The sequence below is a fragment of the Scyliorhinus canicula genome, chromosome 9 (genome assembly GCF_902713615.1).
Source record: "Scyliorhinus canicula chromosome 9, sScyCan1.1, whole genome shotgun sequence".
NCBI lineage: Eukaryota > Metazoa > Chordata > Chondrichthyes > Carcharhiniformes > Scyliorhinidae > Scyliorhinus > Scyliorhinus canicula.
In genome coordinates, this window is record NC_052154.1 from 165,528,487 (window position 1) to 165,551,439 (window position 22,953).

The 22,953-nt window shown below is 48.9% G+C and overlaps 1 protein-coding gene across 4 annotated transcripts in view; it reads left to right on the forward strand.

Annotated features, from left to right (window-relative positions):
• tub (TUB bipartite transcription factor) overlaps positions 1-22,953 on the forward strand; it is a 479,022-nt gene that overhangs the window by 437,170 nt on the left and 18,899 nt on the right. For all 4 annotated transcript variants that reach the window (XM_038808107.1, XM_038808111.1, XM_038808110.1 and 1 more), the window contains 4 exons: positions 1,419-1,540; positions 7,148-7,339; positions 10,364-10,476; positions 21,159-21,273. In XM_038808107.1, the coding sequence (XP_038664035.1) occupies positions 1,419-1,540; positions 7,148-7,339; positions 10,364-10,476; positions 21,159-21,273 (542 nt within the window). The remainder of the gene's footprint in view (positions 1-1,418; positions 1,541-7,147; positions 7,340-10,363; positions 10,477-21,158; positions 21,274-22,953) is intronic.

The window sequence follows — 22,953 nt, forward strand, 5'->3', positions numbered from 1 at the left end:
AGTCTTCTGTTGTTAGGAATTTCCTCTCTAAGGCAGAACCTACTGTCGTGTCTTCAACATGTCAAACTTTATTAAGTCATGGCAATGTTGACGACGTTTACCTTGATTTTGAAAGTGTTTTCTTTATTCTTTTGTTAGAATAAGACTCTAATAGTCCTTACTGAAAGCTACTACAACCTGCATTTCATGCGACATTTCAAATTTCTTCAGATATTGAAGCATAAATTGTTGCAGACAGGGCAGATCACTGATTGCAGAGGAGAAAAAGGCTTTAAAAATTTCCTGCAAGATTTTGTGTTTACACTTGTCCCAATACATCCGAAAAAATTATGCAAATTAATTTAAAATTGCCGCCAAAATAAATTTTGGTTCATTGATTCTTGCTTCATTTACAATGGGTTCTGGTCAGTAGGCAAGATCTTTGTTGAAGAACTCCATCATTTGAAGCTAGGTTGTTGTTTTGGTAAAGCATGCATTTTAATTTAGCTAACTGAGCCATCCTCCACTATTTACTTTCCAGGGTCACTATTGACCAGAAACGTAACTGAATCAAGCAGATAAATACTGTCAGAGGCTTCGAATTCTGAGGCAAGTAACTCACCTCCTGACCACCCCCCCCCCCCCCCCCCCCCCTCATCTGCTTTGAGTGTGGGAAGGGATTCATTAATTCATCGCACCTGACGATACACCAAAGAGTTCACACTGATGAGAGAATTTAAAAGAGTTAGATGGGCAATAAATGCTGTCCTAGCCAGCAGCGCCCACATCCTGTAGATGAATTTTTTAAAAATCCTGGAATTGCTATCTTGAGGTCTTACTTTTTATTTTGCTCTGATTTCTGCTGAATCTGAATCCTATTCCCTATTTGATCTGCCTCTTTCTGCACGGTCATCCAAATCTGATCTGTTATTTTAATTCCTATGATGACTGGGGCACATCACACCTTTTAGGGCTTACATTAACGGTCACTAATGCGACTATCTGCTTCTCTTGCTGTCAAAGCTCTTATTACCATTGCATTCTCACCCTTTAGTCTGCTGAATTGGACAAATCATTCCTTTGTTCTTTAAAGTAAGTACAGTTTCATTGATGAATTTATGCTTTAAGTGCCTAGTTTGGAGCCCCAAATATGCTTGAAGGTAACAAAACCCTTCAGTATTTTCCATCCAATAACTTCCTTTCCCAAATTCTCATTAAGGATTCTTAATGCACCTGGAATGAAAATTCTTAAAATCTACTCTTAAATGTGTGTGTGAGTTTGCAATCATGTTTCGCTCTTCACGGTCTCACTCCCAGGAGTAGATCGACCTTGTGTTCAACTTTTATAAATGTAGATGTCAATCTTTAGGCATAGGTCTACTGCGTGGGTAAGAAATAACCCAGAAAGTTGACTTAACCAATACTTTTTGCTTCAATAGGTATTTCTAGCAGTATGAACTTCGACGAGGAAGAAGATGAAGAAGATGAAGATAGCTCCAGCTCTTCGCAATTGAACAGTAACACCAGGCCTGGCTCTGCTTCCAGTAAAAAATCTAATAAGGTGAAGACCAGAAATAATTTGTTCAAAACTTAAGAGAGTCAGGGCAGAAATCTCTCCATCCCCAAGCTTGTGTTTCCTTTCCATCTGTAACTTTGCAGGCTTCTCTTCCCTCCCAAACTGACTACATCCTCATTTGCAAGGCCTTTATAAAATCCTTCATTCCAGTTAAAAGTTGACCCAGCTGTTTTTGGTGAGTGAAAATGTAACTTAGCATTCCTCTGTTTTTGGTCCCATCAGCTGTTACCCGGATCAATGGCTCCTTCTGTCCGATGAATGTAAGGATCCTGTTTGGCATTAATTTGAATAGCGGAGGTTGACAGCATTCAACTGCAAGTGATTCAGCACAAACTGTGAGCCTCATTCAGAGGGAACGTGCGGCTGTGAATGATTGAAATGGTACAGCAGTGCAATAAAGGATGGCACAGTTACTTCTGCTGCATTTTGTATCTACGAACTGTCTGCTTGGTTACTGCAGCTTCAGATAGCACCTGAGCATTTTCAGTGCAAGCTTTCTGTTTCTGAATTGAATAAACTTTAGAGTGACTACAAATCCCCAGCTTTTACAATGAACTGATATTTAGTCAGCTATCTAATTTCTGTGTTGATGCTTCATCTGTCACAAGTGTCAGAAACACTAAGGTTCATTGCTTGAGGTCATAGTTGATAATCATTGTCCTTGGATAATAAACATCTGCGGTATTCATTGGGGAAGACTCACAATATCTGCACAAAACCGAAATGTCACTTAATGGCTAAATGCAAGTAATGGACAATAATAGTTTGCAATGGGTTCCACTGGTATTAGAATACAAGAATCATACTAACGCTAAGCAGCCCTTGATACAGTCACCCACACAATCTTCTTCCATCGTCCAGCCGAGTGGGACTGCAATTGTCAGGTTCCATTCTTACCTTTGATAAAGAGTCATCCAGACTCAAAATGTTAGTTCCCTTCGCTCTCCATAGATGCTGCCAGACCTGCAGAGAGTGTCTAGTATGCTCCGTTTACGATTCCGATTTCAGCATCCGCAGCAATTTGCTTTTAGATCATAAACCACAGCACAATAAAATATAGAAGCAGAATTAGACCATTCGGCCCATCATGTCTGCTTCGCCATTGAATCATGGCTGATATGTTTCTCATCCCCATTTTCCTGCCTTCTCCCCGTAACCCCTGATCCCCTTGTTCATCAAGAATCTATCTATCTGTGTCTTAAAGACACTCAGTCACTTGGCCTCCACAGCCTTCTGCGGAAATGAGTTCCACAGATTCACCACCATATCACTGAAGAAATACCTCCTCATCTCAGTTTGAAAGGATCATCCCTTCAGTCTGAGGCTGTGCCCTCAGGTTCTAGTTGATCCTACTAGTGGAAACAGCAGCTCCATGTCCACTCTATCTAAGCCTCTCAGTATTTTGTAAGTTTCAATAAGATCCCCCCCTCATACTTCTAAACTCCATTGAGTACAGACCCAGAGACCTCAACTGCTCCTCATAGACAAGCCCTTCATTCCTGGGATCAAGATTATGTACCTCCTCTGGACCCCTTCCAAGGCCAGCACATCCTTCCTTAGATACGGAGCCCAAAACTCCAAATTGGGTCTGAGCAGATCCTTATGTAGCCTTAGCTGCTCTTGTAATCTCGCCCTCTGAAAATGAATGCTAACATTGCATTTGCCTTCCCCAACTGCCAACTGAACCCGCACATTAACCTTAAGAGAATCCTGAACAAGACTCCAAGTCCCTTTGTGCTTCTGATTTCTGGAGCCGTTCCCCATTTTGAAATGGGGTAGGCAGTGGCGCAGTGGTGCTTTCTTATTTAACCTCCTGTATGGCATCTTGCCAAAGGTCTTCTGTAAATCCAAAGAGACCACGTCCACTGGCTCCCCTTTGTCTAACTTCCTTGTCACCTCCTCAGAGAACTCAAACAGATTTGTCAGGCATGACCTCCTCTTGACAAAGCCGTGCTGACTCAGCCCTATTTTACCATGCTACCATGCACTTCCAAGTATTCTGCAAGCTCAACCTTTTATCTCCATTCTTACCTATCCAGTTGTAACCAGAAATCCATCTGCAATAACTCCTCCTCCCACATCTACACCGTTAACTCTGGAGTCCTCCAAAGATCTATCTTTAGCCTCCTCCTAGTTCTCATCTATGTGTTACTACCGGAGACATAATGCTAGGTTCTACATGTACACTGACACCGTCTAACTTTGCCTCACCACCATCCACTTGGCTCGGACAATGTTTCTAATTGGTTCCTCTGCTTACCGTGCATCCATTACTGGCTGAGTAGAAATTTCGTCTAACTAAATATTGGGAAACAAGAAGTAATTGGGTGCGATTTAACGACCTCATTGTGCTTGCCTTTGTGTGGGGACGAGACTGTTGAATCTCGCAAAAGGCCTCTTGCGAAATTTGCGACTCTCCAAATGCGTCACGAGATGTAACTATGTCTTGCGAGATGTCGCAATCTGAATTTTGCTCACGCTGGGCAAGGTCCAGATCAGAATTTTTAAATGAGCCATTAGTCTCATTCGAATATGCATTTGCCGAACTCTCCCGGCACCCGGGATCAATGGCCGTGCCTGGGAGACCTCGACCCGCGTTTAGCAGTGGTTTGTGGACCAGTCGTAATGGTACCTGGAGGAGTCTCCCAGGCCAGTAGAGATCCCCGGGTGTATTGGTATAGGGCAGAGTGGTACTCTGGCACTCTCCCTGGCACCCAGGCACCTTGGAACCACCAGCCTGGCACCGTGGCATTGCCAGGGTGCCCGGGTGGCAGTGCCAGGGTGACAGTGTCAGGGTGACAGTGCTAGGGTGCTCGGGTGGCACCTTGACACTGACAGGGATCGGGCCGGGGGGGTGGGGAGGGCCTTAGCAGATGGGAGGGGGTGAGGGGCTGTTCCCGGGGGCCTCCCTGAGGTTGTGGGGAGGGGGGACAAAAACAGTAGGGTTGGGGGGGCTGAAAGCGGGGTGGGGGGGAGGGGAAGATTGAGCAGCCAGACAAAAAGTCGCCCCAGTCTCCAGGGAGCATTTCCTGCTGGGCTTGCCAAGGAAATGACTCTAAGTGTGGCTTCAGCGGAGAAAAACTCCTCGAGGCCAAAAGAAACAGCAAATTACCATTGAATAGCTAGCGGGGTGTTTCTCAGCACTGCAGCCATCCAGAAACACCCCGCTAAATGCGCCAAGACCAGACATAGATTTTGTTTCTGGTTAATCCCACCCATTGTCTTTGGTCCCACCATCATTTCTGCTCCCTCATCATCCAACACCATTGCTCACCATTGCATCTGTCTGATGTTAAGCTATGTTGTACATAATCATGTTGATGTATTTAACACTAAGATAAGCTTCCAATCACATGTCTTCTCAGTCACCAACACTGCCATTTACACCCCTGTAATATCACCGGCTCCATCCTTGCTTCAGCCCATTGTTGCTGAAATCCTCCTCCAACCCGTTATTACGTCGGAACTTGACTTTTGGTTTGCTCTCTTGCTGGGCCTCCCACCTTCCACCCTAAATAAAGGAGCTCCTTCAAATCTTTGCTGACTGTATCCTAACTGATGCCAGGTCCTGTTCACCCATCATCCCCTACACTGGACCCTGGTCCAGCAAAACCTCAATTGCAATTCTCTTCCTTCTTTTCCAATCTCTCCACGGCCTTGACCATCGCTATCTCTGTAACCTCCTCCAACCCTTTAACCCTCCACCGTCTTTGCACTCATCCACAGTTTTAATCCTCCACCATTGGTGGCGGTGCCTTTAACCACCTAAACCCCAACCTCTAGAATCCCCTCCCTAAACCTCACTTTATCTTTATGACTTTTAACTTCTTTAAAACACTCTTAAAACCTGCCTCTTTAACCAGGCTTTTGGTCATCTGTCCAATTATTGCCTTACGTGACATGATGTCCAACTTTGTTTGGACAGTAGCTGTGAAGCAACTTTAAGATGGGTACAGATTCTACACAAATGCAGTTGTTGTTGTTCACTGTAGTATGGAGGATGCTGAGATTCAGATAAGATATTTAACTGAGGCCCCATCTGATCCTTCAGCTCCTTGTAAATATCTCATGACAACGGGAATATTGGGGATTCCCTAATGTCCCAGTCAACATTTACCCTTCAGCAACATCACTAAACAGATTATCCCATTGCTGTTTGTGGGACCTTGCTGTGTATAAACTGACTGCCGCATGTCCGGACATTACATCAGTGACTATACTTCACTGGCAAACATTGGCTGGGAAGTGCCTTGGGATTTTCTGATTGTGTGAAAGGCACACTGCCAGTCCTTCTCCAATCTGAGCAACAACCATAAATTGTTCCATGTCCATCAACTAATTTCCTGGTTAACTTGTCTGATTCTGTCCAGATTTAATGGGTCCTAGGGCTGAATTGTAAACTGGGGGCAGGGTTCCTGCCTCCCCTCCGCACTCCCCAACAATGCTGGCTGACCCCACAGCTGTTTCAGGCCACTGGGCTGCCTAATGGATTGATCCAGACCTTCTGTGCCCATCATACAGGAAGTCGTGCCTCCAGGGACTTGTAGCAAAAAGCAGAATACCAGGGATTAGTGCACCTCCCAAAGCTGCAGATTGGCTGTCCGACCTGTTGGAATTCCTCCAATTGGAGAAAATAAAATTCACCATCGGTGGGTCAGAGGAGGGCTTACAGAAGATGTGGAACCATTCGCCAGCTTCTTCCAAGACCTGTTCATAGCCAGCAGCTAATAGTGGCACAGACCACAAGCGCACCACAAAAACATAAAGGAAGGAGTGGGAGGGATGGAGAGGAAAAGGAGCTGGAGGGAGGGGGGGGGGGGGGGGGGAGGCAGGCGGGGAGAGGAGGGGGAAGAGGGGCAGATACTGGTGAGGCAGAAGGTAGGTGGCAGAGCCGCAGAGGAGGGGCCTGGAAACAGGACCAGAGGGTGACAAGTCACAGCTCAGCTGTACATACACGTATCAAACTCTGTACGATGGGTTATCAAACCACCCTCAGATTGGAATTTGTAAAAATACAACTTTGACCCAGCAATGATAACCATAAAACAGGAAAATCAATAAAAACATTTTGTTAAATATCTGGGATTTGTAAATGTATAAGAATTCTCAGCAGCTCCATTACCATGTCAACAGTTTATTGGCTATCGTTTTCTTTTGGTTAGCTCAATCTCTGACACTACCAGAAACCCATCATCATGCTCAAGAGTCTCCACAGCAAGCTCGCAGGAAAGTCACTTAGAGTAAATGTTTGCCCAACATGAACACCCACGCCATAGGGACATCTCTCACATGCTATAGTTCAGAAAACTAAGGTGCAGGTTGGAAAAATATCCCATAGATAAAGCATCCTCCAGTCCTTTTTCAAAGATATCGGAATTAACTATTTTTTGCTGGTAGTTTGTTCCATTAATCTACAGTCATGCGGGATGGAAAATCAGTGTGCATTCACAGAGTCCATTCGTCCTGTTAAATACAAATATTCACAATATCGCGGGCCAAATCCAACGGCTGCATTTTCTTCTGGTGATTGCAGCCCATGGAGATATTGTCCCATTTCCCAATTACAGAACACAATGCCTTCCTGTTTTCCAGGAGGCAGCCTCAGTCTCAACCCCTCCAGGGACTGACGCTCTAATAGATGTGGATGATCTTGAGGAGTTTGCTCTGAGACCCGCTCCACAAGGAATCACCATTAAATGCCGAATCACAAGGGATAAGAAGGGAATGGACCGTGGAATGTATCCTACCTACTACCTCCATCTGGAAAGGGACGATGGGAAAAAGGTTGGTCAATTACATATATTTTAACACATGTTCCAAATCGCATATCCTGAGTTCAAGTTATGGAAATCTAAAATTGAGTGCTTCATGTAGAGTACACTCCTTATAATTAATTAATATATATATATATATTTATATATGTTTATGTTTTCCAATATATATATTTGTGCACACATTAGGAGATATTCCAGGCCCATTCTGGCTCATTTTTGTTGTAAACTCAAAAAGGCCCCAAATATAGGTTGAAGTCCACATATGTCTGGGGCACGATCTGCCGGCCAGCATGTTAGAAAAGTAGCACACCGTGCAACGTGACCAGTAAATGCCAGGAGACCCTGCTCCTGGGAACTACCCATTGTGGGTGGGATCAATTTTTGGAAAATCTGCATTTTAGAGTGAGACAGCTAATCTCACTCTAACATGCAGTTCTCTGAGATAACCAGGACGATGGGATCTATTCCCTTTGCCTTGGAGGCCTTGAGCAAGCGTTATTCAGTGCTGGGAACCAGATGGAATGGCACTCATGGGGGTCTTCCAAGGCATCAAAGGCCCACAGATGCTTCCCCTGTGGGCAGGGTGGCACCCTGGCACTGCTGGTGCCAGCCTGGGTGTGAGCCTAGCACTGCTAAGGTTCCCAGGTGACACTGCCAAGTTGGCAGTGCCAAGGTGCCAAGCTTCCTTTTTTTCATGGTGGTGATCGGGCCCGAGGGTGCCTAGTGCACATGAGATAGGGCACAGGGGTGCTGAGGACCCCCTTATAGGTGATTCAGGCTTTGGGGAATGTTATACTGCATTACAGGGCTTTTCACAGTGACTTCATTGAAGCCTACTTCTGACAATAGAACATAGAACAGTACAGCACAGAACAGGCCCTTCGGCCCTCAATGTTGTGCCGAGCCATGATCACCCTACTCAAACCCACGTATCCACCCTATACCCGTAACCCAACAACCCCCCCCTTAACCTTACTTTTATTAGGACACTACGGGCAATTTAGCATGGCCAATCCACCTAACCCGCACATCTTTTGACTGTGGGAGGAAACCGGAGCACCCGGAGGAAACCCACGCACACAGGGGGAGGACGTGCAGACTCCACACAGACAGTGACCCAGCCGGGAATCGAACCTGGGACCCTGGAGCTGTGAAGCATTTATGCTAACCACCATGCTACCCTGCTGCCCCCTACTACCCTGCTGTCCCCTGCTACCCTGCTGCCCCCTAATAAGCGATTATTATTATTATCATCATTACTACTACAACTTAGTCTCTTTGGCATTACTACAACTTAGCCTCCTTGGCTCCTTCTGCAGGAAGAATGCATTTCAATTGATGTCTCATTTTGGTATGAGGGCTTCATTGTAATTTCCCCGTGTTAATTATTTTGTTTATTTAAGTTTTTAAATACTCACCAATTTTCTTTCCTCCTCTCCTATACGCAATGATTCTTGCTGCCATTCAGTTTGAAGAATGCATGTCTTTCAATTTTTCATCTAAGTGGATAGTCCTTGATTTGACTGTGTATCTAGAGGGTGGATTATAACTGAGAGCGGGTGTTGGAGCATGTAAAACACACTTGGTGTCATCAGCTGGAGGCCTGGATTATCTAAGGCTTCAGTTGCCCTTTACCAGCCAGCTTCTTTCCCAAATAGATTGAAGAAGACATCTGGCTGGCTTCCTAGCAAGGAATTGCCAGCACAGGTGCAGTGGCCATTTGTAAGTATTAAAGTAGATGACAGGAATGGAGAGTCAAGGTTGTTTTCAGAGTGGTAAGGGGGAACTTGAAGCTGCAAAGACATCAACTTTTGTCCCAAAGCCCAGAGGACCACTTCTACTCTTACTAGGCCCCCTAAGGAAGGTTCCTGATTTAGCTTCTATCACTTCCTCCTCTTTATGACCAGGTTGCACTGCTATTGGGATGTTCATGACATCAAAGGACCACGATTAAGGACCTTGCAATCCTGAAGTCAGGCAAAATCTTCAGCCACCTAAAAAAAAGGTCCCAGTAAAGGAGGCAGATGAATTGGGAAGAAATGGGGTCTTCAGTCTTTGCACATCATTTTTAACTAAGACCGGTATTTTGATGCAAAAATCCTACGAGAGTAGGAAATCGAGAATCTTGCCAGCGTGATCTTATTTTCATATTTTCCCTGCCCCCACCTAGAAAGGCCTGGAACCTCATTTAAATAAATTATCATTGCATTAAAGGGCTTCCCGCCATATGTCTCCGTCCCATTAGGATCTCACCCCACACCTCCATGATATCACATTGGCGAGGTTGACAACAGATTTTTTAAAATGGGAACCAGGCGGAGGGAACCCACCAAGGGAGCCCCGGGAGTGGGGGAGTGGGTGGGTGGGGGGGGGGGGGGGGGGGGGGGGGGGGGGGGACTTGCCGAGGTAGTAACCTGGAATTTCCCCCGTCAAGAAAGTGGTTCACCGCAAACAACTTTCTCAAGAGCAATTAGTTACGGGCAACAAATGCTTACCTATCCAGCAATGCCCACATCCCATGAAAAAACTTTGAAGTTTTCTTTTGACACCGAATGAATGAATAAATAGACAAAACTGTTCAGCTCTGGACGACATACCACAGTCATTGTAATGTGCAGGCAGCATTACATTTTCCAGCGATCTGCAATACTTTGAACTGGAACAAGTTAATCACACTTTGTAAAATCTGGTTCAATTTCAAGGCCGCCTAATTTTTCTCATGCCATATGCAGTTGTTTTTTAATAAAACATTCTGGGTAAAATAACGACAGGTGATGATTTTTAGAGTAACAAGTATTATATTAGCTCTGAGAAGTGCCTTGTACACTGTGTCATTCCCATGATTTTGCATTGTCAGAAAGGGCTTGGATTTGGTCTTTAATTAATGGGGGTAATAATTTAGTTGTGTTGTTGAGTCGGTGGTTCAACCAAATTGAGTTTTCCTACTGTGTAAGGTTTTGTAAAAAAAATCTTTAAAACATTTTTTTATTTTCCTTGGACCTTTTAACAACATCTTGTTTCATCCCCAATCCAGGTGTTCTTATTGGCAGGACGGAAACGCAAGAAGAGCAAAACATCAAATTACCTCATCAGTATAGACGCGACTGATCTATCTCGTGGTGGAGAGAGTTTTATTGGCAAGCTCAGGTAACCCATTATCGTAATTATGAGTGCTGAGGAATTCTGCAGGGAAATCTTAAATGAGCTGATGGGAAACACTCCGTTTAAGAATTAAAATAATGGGGCGGAATTCTCCGACCCCTCGCAGGGTCGGGGAATCGACCGGGGCCGGCGTAAATCCCGCCCCCGCCATGGCCGGTGTGGTGAATGTAACTTGGTAATTCACACTGTATCTTTGTAAGCGCAGTAGTGTTATCCAAACACTAGGGGGAGTACCTCTAGGAATGCTCAGGAATTTGTACAGGGCTCCACCCTTGGCTCCGCCCACGACTCCTCCCCCTTGTGCTGCTGGATAAATACCCTTGTCCAGAGTCAGCCTGCAGTTCACCGAGAGTTCATCAACGGGTAACAGGCTGGCTCTGTAGTAAGTAGTTTAAAACCACTGTTCATATCGGAAAGCACGTGTCTGGTGAATTGATGGTTCCATCAATTTAACCTACTTAAGAACAGTCAAGATTGATCATGGAATCGGCCCTCAAGCCTGGTCGCCTGGAACTCGACCCATAGGATGCAGAGGCTAAAGAAATCTTCTCCCACTGGCTGCGGTGCTTCAAGGCCTACCTGGCAGAAGCGAGCACAGCCGAAACGACAGAGGAACAGAAGTTAAGTCTACTGCATGTGAGGGTGAGCCACAGAATCTCTACGCAACTAAACTCGGCCGGTTCATTTACTGCAGCGCTAGTGGTAGTCGATAAGATATATGTAAGGCCCATTAACGAAGTTTACGCATGCCATGTGTTCACGACTCGCCGCCAGCGGCCTACAGAATCACTCGCCGAGTTCTTAAGGGAACTCAATAATTTATCAAATGACTGTAATTATCAAGTGGTTACCGCGGCTGAACACAGAGAACTTGCTGTACGCGATGTTTTTGTAGCGGGCCTCAGGTCTAATTATGTGCGCCAACGACTGCTGGAAAAGGGGGCCCAAGACTTAGAAAGGACTGTGGAAGCTGCTACCACGATGGAGGTCTCCTTCCGCTGCCTTAACTCGTTCCCCGCAGACCCCGCGACCCAATCATGGGCCCCCGACCAGCGACTCCCCCAGGCCTGTGCTACACAGCCGCCCAGCCACTATGCTGCCCCAGCCAGCCACCATGTTGCCCCAGCCAGCCACCATGCTGCTCCAGCCAGCCACTATGCTGCTCCAGCCAGCCACCATGCTGCTCCAGCCAGCCACTATGCTGCTCCAGCCAGCCACTATGCTGCTCCAGCCAGCCACTATGCTGCTCCAGCCAGCCACCATGCTGCCCCAGCCAGCCACTATGCTGCCCCAGCCAGCCACCATGCTGCCCCAGCCAGCCACCATGCTGCCCCAGCCAGCCACCATGTTGCCCCAGCCAGCCACCATGCTGCTCCAGCCAGCCACTATGCTGCTCCAGCCAGCCACCATGCTGCTCCAGCCAGCCACTATGCTGCTCCAGCCAGCCACCATGCTGCTCCAGACAGCTACTATGCAGCTCCAGCCTGCCATTTCTGCGGCCAAAACCAGCACCCGCGGCAGCACTGCCCGGCCCGCAACGCGACCTGCAGCCGCTGCGGGCGGAAAGGCCACTACGCAAGAGTGTGCCTCGCTAAAGGGGCCCCAGCTTCCAACTCCCCAGTGGCACGAAGTAATCGCTCCCCACACCCGCAGGCCCGCGGCGCCCAAAACACTGTGGCCTATGCCCCGACTCCGCCCCCTCCCGCCACGTGCGACTCATGGGGGCCGCCATCTTGGACGCCATCTTCCTCGCCGCCCGCCACGTGCGATCCACGGGCCCGACCTGCATCTCCACGCTCGGACAACTCATCAGAAGAGTACGAGTACGAGGGCAATCACCACGGGGCCACTCCAGCACAGCTCATCGAGCCGCCGACTACCCGCAACTCAGCGCAGTCACTCTGGACCAATCACGCCCGAAGCATCTGCGAAATTCGATGGCAGAGGTCCAAATCAACGGGTACAAAACGCCATGCCTCTTCGACTCCGGGAGCACTGAGAGCTTCATACATCCAGACCTGGTAAGATGCTGTTCGCTCCTCGTTTTCCCCGTGCGGCAAACTATCTCACTCACTTCAGGCTCCCATTCGGTCCAGATCCAGAGGCGCACCGCCGCGACACTCACAATCCGAGGCGCTAGCTACTCAAAATTCCAACTCTACGTTTTGGCCGACCTCTGTGCGCCACTCTTATTAGGCCTAGACTTTCAACGTAACCTTAAGAGCCTCACCCTCAGCTTCGGCGGGCCCCTGCCCCCACTCACTATCTGCAGCCTCGCTACGCTGCGAATACCCCCCCCCCCCTCCTCTCTTCGCCAATCTCACAAAGGACTGTAAACCCGTAGCCACTCGTAGCAGGCGGTATAGCCTGCAGGATAGGGTATTTATCAGAACAGAGGTCCGAAGGCTTCTCAGTGAGGGGATTATAGAAGCCAGCAATAGTCCCTGGAGAGCTCAGGTGGTGGTCGTTAAGACCGTGGAAAAATTCTGCATGGTTGTCGACTATAGTCATACCATAAATAGATTTATGCTCCTTGACGCGTATCCCCTCCCCAGGATTGCAGACATGGTAAATCAGATCGCCCAGTACCGGCTCTTTTCCACGGTGGATCTGAAGTCTGCATACCACCAGCTCCCAATCCACCCGGAGGACCGCCACTACACGGCATTCGAGGCCGATGGCCACCTCTTCCATTTCCTCCGGGTCCCCTTCGGCGTCACGAACGGGGTTTCGGTGTTCCAACGAAGCAATGGACCGAATGGTAGACCAGTACGGGCTGCGGCCCACGTTTCCGTACTTGGACAATGTCACCATTTGCGGCTATGACCAGCAGGACCACGACGCCAACCTCCACCGTTTTCTCCAGACGGCACAGAAACTGAATCTTACGCATAACAAGGAGAAATGCGTTTTCCGCACATCCAGACTAGCCATCCTCGGCTATGTCATGGAAAACGGAATCCTGGGCCCAGACCCGGACCGTATGCGCCCCCTCTTAGAACTCCCCCTCCCCCATTGCCCCAAGGCCCTCAAACGGTGCTTGGTCTTCTTCTCCTACTACGCCCAGTGGGTCCCTCAATATGCGGACAAAGCCCGCCCACTCTTTAAGGCCACACGTTTTCCCCTGTCAGCTGAGGCACTCCAGGCCTTCGACTGCATCAAGGAGGACATCACCAAAGAGGTCATGCGGGCGGTGGATGAATCCACTCCATTCCAGGTTGAGAGCGACGCCTCAGAGGTAGCTCTGGCAGCCACACTAAATCAGGCAGGGAGACCAGTCGCATTTTTCTCCTGTACCCTCTCCGCTTCAGAACTCCGACACTCCTCAGTCGAGAAAGAAGCACAAGCCATTGTGGAGGCTATTCGTTAGTGGAGGCACCACCTCGCAGGTAGGAGGTTCACCCACATCACCAACCAAAGATCGATTGCCTTCATGTTTGACAACTTGCAAAGGTACAAAATTAAAAACGACAAAATTCTGAGGTGCAGGATCGAACTCTCCACCTACAATTACGATATTAAGTATCGACCCGGGAAGCTCAACGAGCCTCCGGATGCCCTATCCCGTGGGACATGCGCCAGCGCGCAGATTGACCGATTGAAAGTCATCGACAATGACCTCTGCCACCCGGGGGTCAGCCGGCTCGCCCACTACATCAGAGCCCGAAACCTGCCTTTCTCCAACGAGGAGGTAAAAGCGGTCACCAGGGACTGCCCGATCTGTGCGGAGTGCAAACCGCACTTCTATAGACCAGACAGGGCCCACCTGGTCAAGGCTTCTAGGCCCTTTGAATGCCTCGCGATTGATTTCAAAGGGCCACTCCCCTCAACTAACAAGAACGTTTACTTTCTAAACGTCGTAGATGAGTTCTCCCATTTCCCAATTGCTATCCTGTGCCCCGACATGACCACCCACACAGTCATTAGGGCCCTGCATAGCATCTTCACCCTGTTTGGTTTCCCCAGCTACGTACACAGCGACCGGGGTTCATCCTTCATGAGCGACGAGCTGCGTCAGTACCTGCTCGACAAGGGCATTGCCTCGAACAGGACTACCAGATACAATCCTAGGGGGAACGGGCAGGTGGAGAGGGAGAATGTGACGGTCTGGAAGACCGTCCTGCTGACCCTCCGGTCTAGAAAGCAACAAGTCTCCCAGTGGCAGGAAGTCCTCCCAGACGCGCTCCACGCTATTAGGTCCCTTTTGTGCACAGCGATCAATCAGACACCTCACGAGAGGCTCTTCATTTTTTCCAGGGGCACTACCACGGGGGTCTCACTTCCGGCATGGCTGAGGACACCGGGCCCCGCACTCCTGAGGAAACACGTCAGGGTACACAAAACCGACCCCCTTGTTGAGAAGGTGCGCCTGCTCCACTCCAACCCCCAGTACGCATTCGTCGAGCTCCCTGATGGCCGCCAGGACACTGTATCCCTCCGGGATCTGGCACCCGCCGGATCCAGCGCCCCCCCTACCCCCACAGAAGGACCCCTCACCCTACACCCCATGCTGCCGCCCCCTCGCGCTCCCGAGCCCACGAGCCCGCTCCACCAGTTCCGCACACCCGCGCCGGCCAGCCCCCAGCGGCCCCAGTCCCCGTTCAAACCAGGAGAGTATGAAGCTCGGATACAACCCTCCCTGGAGTCCGCCATCGTACCCCAGCACACTACACCCATCCAGCCACCGCAAGAGGCTGCAACCCCGGTGCTCCGCAGATCACAGCGGACAGTTCGACCACCGGACAGACTGATTTTGTAGACCACCATCCCCTCCGGACTTGGTTTTTTTGCAGGGGGTGAATGTGGTGAATGTAACTTGGTAATTCACACTGTATCTTTGTAAGCGCAGTAGCGGTATCTGACCACTAGGGGGAGTAGCTCTGGGAATGCTCAGGTGTTTGTACAGGGCTCCACCCTTGGCTCCGCCCACGACTCCTCCCCCTTGTGCTGCTGTATAAATACCCTTGTCCAGAGTCAGCCTGCAGTTCACCGAGAGTTCATCAACGGGTAACAGGCTGGCTCTGTAGTAAGTAGATTAAAACCACTGTTCATATCGGAAAGCACGTGTCTGGTGAATTGATGGTTCCATCAGCTGGAATTCTCCGCCACCCGGGAATCGGCAGGGGTGGGAATCGCGCCCCGCCGGTCAGTGGGCCTCCCACGCCGATCGCATGCCCCCACGGTGATTCTCCGGCCCGCGATGGGCTGAAGTCCCGCCGCTGTCAGGCCTCTCCCACCGACGTGGTTTGAACCACCTCTGTGCCGGCGGAATTGGTGCGCGAGCGGACCCCCGGGGTCTTGGGGGGGGAGGGGGGGGCATGGGGCGATCGGACCCCGGGGGGTGCCCCCACGGTGGCCTGGCCCGCAATCGGGGCCCACTGATCGGCGGGTGGGCCTGTGCCGTGGGGGCAGTCTTTTTCTTCTACCGCCGCCACGGCCTCCACCATGGCGGAGGCGGAAGAGACCCCTTCCACCGCGCATGCGCCGGTGGTGACTTCAGTGGCCGCTGACACTCCGGCGCATGCGCGGACTCACGCCGACCGGCGAAGGCCTTTCGGTCAGCCCCGATGCTGATCGGCGTTGTGCCAAAGGCCGTTGGCGCCAGTTTTGTCACCAGTCGGCGGAGCGGGAGCCACTCCGGCGCGGGCCTGGCCCCTAAAGGTGTAGAGAATTCCGCACCTTTGGGGAGGCCCAACGCAGGAATGGTTGGCGCCACTCTGCTACGCCGGGACCCCCCGCCCCGCTGGGTAGGGGAGAATTTCACCCATGTTGTCTAAAATATGCAACAATGGCGTAACATCGGCATGGTAACACAGTGGGTAGCACTGTTGCTTCACAGCGCCAGGGTCCCAGATTCGATTCCTGGCTTGGGCCCCTATCTGTGTGGAGGCTGCATGTTCTCCCTGTGTCTGCGTGGGCTTTCTCCGGGTGCTCCGGTTTCCTCCCACACGTACCGAAAGACGTGCTGCTAGGTAATTTGGGCATTCTGAATTCTCCCTCAGTGTACCCGAATTCGCCGGAATGTGGTGACTAGGGGCTTTTCACAGTAACTTCATGGCAGTGTTAATGTAAGTCTACCTGTGATAATAAAGATTATTATTATAACATCCAGGCATTTATTGAACGGCGCATGCAGTAAGATACTGTAATGCATCTATTAAGATCAAACTGAGTGTTACTTTGGTTGAATGTTCCCCAACAAGTAAACCTTTTCCACCAAAGAGCAAAGGCTGGGTGAATGGTGCAGACACAAACAGGAAGAATCCTGGCTTCACTACATGCTGTTGAAGATGTTCTCACTGCTACCCAGGGTGGTATTGACCCCACGATCTAGCTTCTGTGCTACATGTAACTCTCCTGCAGTGACTGTCAATAAGGTTGTTCTCCTCTCCAGGTTCCAAAATAGATCAAAGCACTTTCCATGCTGCAGGCAGTAAACATTTGCACTGAATCTGGGCACATAAATATTTTCTCACACAGCATCATTGAAGTTGAATTTACTTACTATTGAATCCACTGGGCATCCAGGAGTGGATGTGCACAAGTATGGACAGCTGCTCAATGTGACATTTAGTCAGACTGAGACTACTGGAGGCTACATCAGTTCAACTCAGTATTGGTAGCCAACGTAGGCACAGTAGAATGAAACCCAGGGTTGGGGGGCAGTAGATTTTAAAGAATGGTGAAAATTAGTTTGACACTCAGTTATCTATTTTTTTGATGTGGCTTCAAGTTGAATTGAAGGACAAATGCAACAACATTTAGTCAGCAATGAAAGGAAATTAAACCCGTTGAAAAGTGTATGGGGTTTCTTCTGTTCTTACTCCCATTTTCCAGACTAGTTTTGCCATCTGTTTATTTTCTCTACTCCCACATTGCTGTCTTGGACGGGAAACCCTCCCGGCCCCTCGGAGGCAGCTTTGGAAGCAGGGGAGTCAGCCGAACATCAGACAATCCCATCAGGATGGCTTCCAAAATCAAATATTTTCCAGAATGGAAAGACGAGAGGTGTGGGAATGCTCCTCCTGCCTATGCGGCAGTGCGGAAGAATGTTGCTGCCACTCCATCCCTGACAATCGGCCCCCTTCCTGCCTCCCAGTCAGGCCCACGTCATTTCCTCCAGCCCTTCCCATGATCTACCCGCGGATTCACAGTGGCCTGGAATTGAAACCCTCAAGAAGCTCCCATTGGGTGAAGCCCAGCGAATATCCGCAGCTAACTTGTCTCATGTGAATGAGCCTGGATATTGGGTGTACCTCAGGCCTTCTTGACCCGGTGCAGGGATCAGTCTGATTCTGTGTTTGGGGCTTCCAGCCTCACTATAGGATTGAGCATACTGGTCAGTGCTGAATGCAGTGCTGAAGGAGGGCTGCAGTGTCAAAGGTGCTGCCTTTCACATCAAATTGAAATCCCGACTTTCCAGTCAGGCAGATGTCAAAGGATCCCTCAGACAAGAGCAAGGATTATCCTTCTTTCGTTCACTCATTGGCTTTTCATGGATCATTTATGTGCAGCTCCAAAAATGTCTCGGCTGTTATTTCTTGTTTGTGAAGTGTTTTTGAAATGAATGAAAATGTGCTAAAACAAATATGAAATGAAAATCGCTTATTGCCACAAGTAGGCTTCAATGAAGTTACTGTGAAAAGCCCCTAGTCGCCACATTCCGGCATCTGTTCGGGGAGGCTGGTATGGGAATGGAACCGTGCTGCTGGCCTGCCTTGGTCTGCTTTAAAAGTCAGCAATTTAGCCCAGTGTGCTAAACCAGCCCCTGGGTTTCTTTCTTCACTTTCTGGTGGCAGTGAATTATTTACATAGCTGGGGAGATACCTCTTTCATAATTGTTTTTGGGTACTGGACTATCTTATGCAACCACCAATTTAATATCCCAGGCAAAAAAAAAACACTCCAAAATTCCAAATGTGTCTACTGGTCCCCTGTTGTCAATCTGAAGGACAGGGGTGGGAGCCTATCAATCTTTTCCATCAATCCAATACAGACATCTGCACTAGTTTCCAGGCCCATAAGCATCAAAGAAACATCCCAATGATCTGTTTCCCAGCCCCATGCCCCAAGGATTTTGCAAACTTCAGCAGGATCGGGGGTGTCAGCGGGAGCGATTCCCAAACAGTTGCTAGAATCTTTGCCCCGGAAAATTTTGGAATTCTTGTCTGTGTAAACGCACTCACGGCACATCTAATCGAGTGGGTTGCTAATTTGTTTTGTTTTGGAACAACTCAGTGGCTGCGCAGTTATTAAGTGGAAACTGGACATCTCAGAACTGCCGTCCTGTTCAACTCTGAATTAAATTTGGGTGATTGGGGATCACAAAACTAAGTGGTTCCTCGGTCTCTGTGTCCCACAAGGTTTCTGCCCAACAAGAAATATACAAGGCATTAGTGAGACCACATCTGGTGTATTATGCACAGTTTTGGTCCCCTTATTTGAGGACAGATGTAGTGGCGTTGGAGGCAGTTCAGAGGAGATTCACTAGGTTGATTCCAAAGATGAGAGGTTGGTCGTATGAGGAGAGATTGAACAGTTTAGGCCTATACTCTCCAGAGTAAGAATGAGGGGAGATCAAATTGAGGTGCACAAGATGATAAAAAGTTATGGATAAAGTAGACGTGGAGCGGATGCTTCCTCTTGTGGGGCATTCCAGAACGAGAAGTCATAGTCTTAGGTTAAGAGGTAACAAAACAGAGTTGCGGAGAAACTATTTCTCCCCAAGGGTTGTAAATTTATGGAACTCGTTACCCCAGAGTGCACTGGATGCTGGGACATTGACTGAATTTAAGAAGGTGTTAGACAGATTTTTAATTGGTAATGGGTTGAAGGGTTATGGAGAATGGGCAGGAGGGTGGAGTTAAGGCCAGGATGAGATCAGCCATAATCGAATGGTGGAGCAAACCTGATGGGCCAAATGGCCTTATTCTGCTCCTATATCTTATGAACTTATTAACTTATGTGTGTCTTGGTTCTTCACTCCTTTTTATTTTGCACAAGATCTAATCAAGTGTTCATTGAATGTCCGAACAAAGTTTTTAACTGAGCAGAGGTCCTTTTACTATGAAAGTCAGGTATTTAAATCAACTCATTCTCGGCTCATAGGGCCGAATGGCCTCTTCCTGTTTCTATTTTATATGCAAAGAACCTTTGTGGATGATACATGCACTACTGCCGCTGTGTGTATAACTACACCACAAGGATTGCAGCATTTTGAGAAGGCAGTGGAGGCAGCTCACTACCTTCTCTCGAGCAGTTAGGGATGGACAATAAGTACTGGTCAGCCATGTCCACATCCCATGAAAGAATGAAATAAAATTCCTTTTCATGGATTTATTTCAACCATAATTCTCATTTTTTAACCTTGAAGATTTATTCTGTTGTGCGATATTTTGAACTTGCTGAAAATTGAAGTCAGTGGTGATTTGGAGTGTGGGGGAGAGCAGTGGTTTTGCATCCTCCATTAAGAACGAACAATTATGTCACTTTTTAACTAGCTGATTTGGGTGCATATCACCGGTCCTCTGGACATGGCCTGAGAGGCAAGGAGGCTGATAAAAGGGGAGTGGAAGATGTTGGGAGGGAAGCCCAATGTGTTCCCACCACCTTGGCATATTCCCAGAAGTGGGAACGAGGTGGACTGGGACAGGTAGCCAGTTAATTAAATTATTTAGTCATTTAGCATACATTTTATGTCCCTGTTGGCATTTTACCTAAGATGAGTCGTGCCCCAGTTGCATGGGGAGACCACCAGGTAAACAGTGGTGGGTTCATAGAATCGTAGAATTTATAGTGCAGAAGGAGGCCATCGAGTCTGCACCAGCCCTTGGAAAGAGCACCCTACCCACTCCTCCATCTTATCCCCACACCTCCACCCTATCCCTGTAACCCCAACTAACCTTTTTTTGGAAACTAAGGGGCAATCAGCATGGCCAATCCACCTAACCTGCACATCATTGGACTGTGGGAGCAAACCGGAGCAGCCGGAGGAAACCCACGCAGACACGGGGAGAACGTGTCGACTGCGCACAGACAGTGACCCAAGCCGGGAATCGAACCGGGGACCCCGGCACTGTGAAGCAAACTGTGCTAACCACTTGTACTAACCACTGTGCTACCGTGCTGCCCATTTGGGTTCCTGTGGGGGGAGGGGGATTGGGTAGGAAGGGGGGAAGGGGAGTTGTGCGGGGGTGGGGGAGAGTCCTTTTTTGCCTATCCATGGCCCACAGAGGGGCCTGCAGTGGCCCGTAGACATTTCACCCGTCCAGTTGTCAGGGCATGTCTACCCTCGCCCTGTCACATTGAATAAACAACTTAGTTGCCTTTTTAGGGTGCCTCAACATGAAGGCACCCACAACCTCTCATTAGGTTGTCCTGGTGGTACCCCCCCCCCCCAGGACCCCATCACCTACCGGCAATGAATAATCGTGATCAAATCCACACCACCACTGCACCAACCCACGTCACCCTGATCAGAAATTAATCTGTCACCCAGTTAAGGTGAACAAATTATATTAGGCATTCTGCCACTGGTAAATGCTCAGGGAAATTATACTACTGGCTATAAAATTTACATTGGGAGAAAAAGTACTGGCTTTGGATGAGATTGGATGATACAGGGGGCTGAGATAAATCTATTCAACAAACTGTTATTCATTTTGCAGGTCAAATCTAATGGGCACCAAATTTACAGTGTACGATAATGGAATGAATCCAGAAAAAGGAGGTTCGAGCTTAGATGCAAGTAACTTGCGTCAAGAGCTCGCAGCTGTATGCTACGTGAGTAGTTCATTCGATGTTTGTAATTATATCTGTGATCAGCACCCTTGAGTATAAAGGCATCTGCCTGAAAACAGTGGCGCGATTTAATCGGGAGAAAGGAGTCCCGCGGTGGTCTTTTTTAGCGGGGTTTAGCGCATTTAATGGAGCCCGCTATTGATCGGAGCTCTGTTATTTTTTCAAGTTGAGAAGCTCCACTCCCATTTAAAAATGGCGTCCCGATCTCTCGATTCCCCAATGCGGCCTCCGGACCCCCCCCAACGTGCATGTTGGGGGATCTCTGGGTCCCCTGCACCCCACCTCATAAAGGTACGGCACCCCTGAATCCCGGCATGGGCAAAATATCAGCTTGGCAGTGCCATCCTGGCACCCTGGCAGTGCCCCTGCCAGCCTAGCACCCTGGCAGTGCCCCTTGGCACCCTAGTACTGCCTGGCAGGCACCCCAATGGCACTGCTACAATGCCCAGTTGGCACTGCCAGGGTGCCAGGCTGGCAGTTCTAAGGTGCCCAGGAGGGATCAGCAGTGCCAGGGTCCTCCGATCACCTGGGAGAGCCCCCCCCCCCCCCCCCAAAGTGTCATGCCACCTGGTCCTTGCTTGTGGAGACTCATCGATATTGAGGAAATATTGCCTGGGTGGAGTTTCCTCGGTTAGGCCGTTAAATCCCGGGTGCTGGTTAGCTCTGGTGGAGACATATTTAAGTGTACATAAATATGCAAATTTAGATCCTGCCCATTGTGGGCAGGTTGCAGATTACGATGTCCTGCGAGGTGTCGTTAGAGTCCCGTGTTGGATGCTGTTAGACCGCGCCCAGTATGTTTCCAACTGAGCCATGACCATTCCCAATCAGGAATGAAAAAAACACACCTCAGATTACAATACAGCAACAGTTTTCTATTTATCCACCTCCATTGTCATTTTGGGCATTTAAGCATGGACAACTTTCAAGCTGAAAGAGTGACTGATGTACAACGGCGTCACCTCCCTCTAAGAGAAAATGGCAAAGAAGTTGGGGGGCAACACTGCCTTGACCAGTAATGGAAGCCCAGACTGAATTTTACGATTCTCCGGCAGTTCATGGCCTGCAGTTTGGGACTTCCACTCCTTTAAAGAAGGAGATACAGGCTGGGGCTCCAGCAGGCCCAGAGCAGCCAAGGTGGAGGAGGCCCCAGGTGCATGTACGTTTATGGGGCTTACCAGAGCCTGTCTGACAGGCCTTGGAGAGTTGCGACGTGGTTGGACATGAGATCAGGGGTGTCTTTCTGAGGGGCGGCGCTTGTTGGGCTACAGTATGCCCAATTGGAAGGTACTCACCCTCTTGAGCCTGCAAGGAGGATGCCAGGGTATACTGCCACATGTTGAAGTGCTCAGTCACCACTCATAAAATGCCTGTGGGTAGTAGAGAAGGGGTCACTAGTATAGTTACCCAGGAGCTACAACTGACTTTAATCCCCTGGTTCTGCATTGAAGCAACACCAGAAAAGTCCCAGTGTGCCCTTTTTAGCTATTCTGTCCCATTCTCTGTGTATTTCCTGAATCTAAAGCGGCTAAATCATTATAAATATAATCACAACTAGGCAATCAATATGCTCTCCTGTTCATGTCATGTTGTGGCTAAGCATCATGTCCAAACCAATGCAAAGAGTTACTAGAATAGATTCAAGATACTAGGGGCACATTA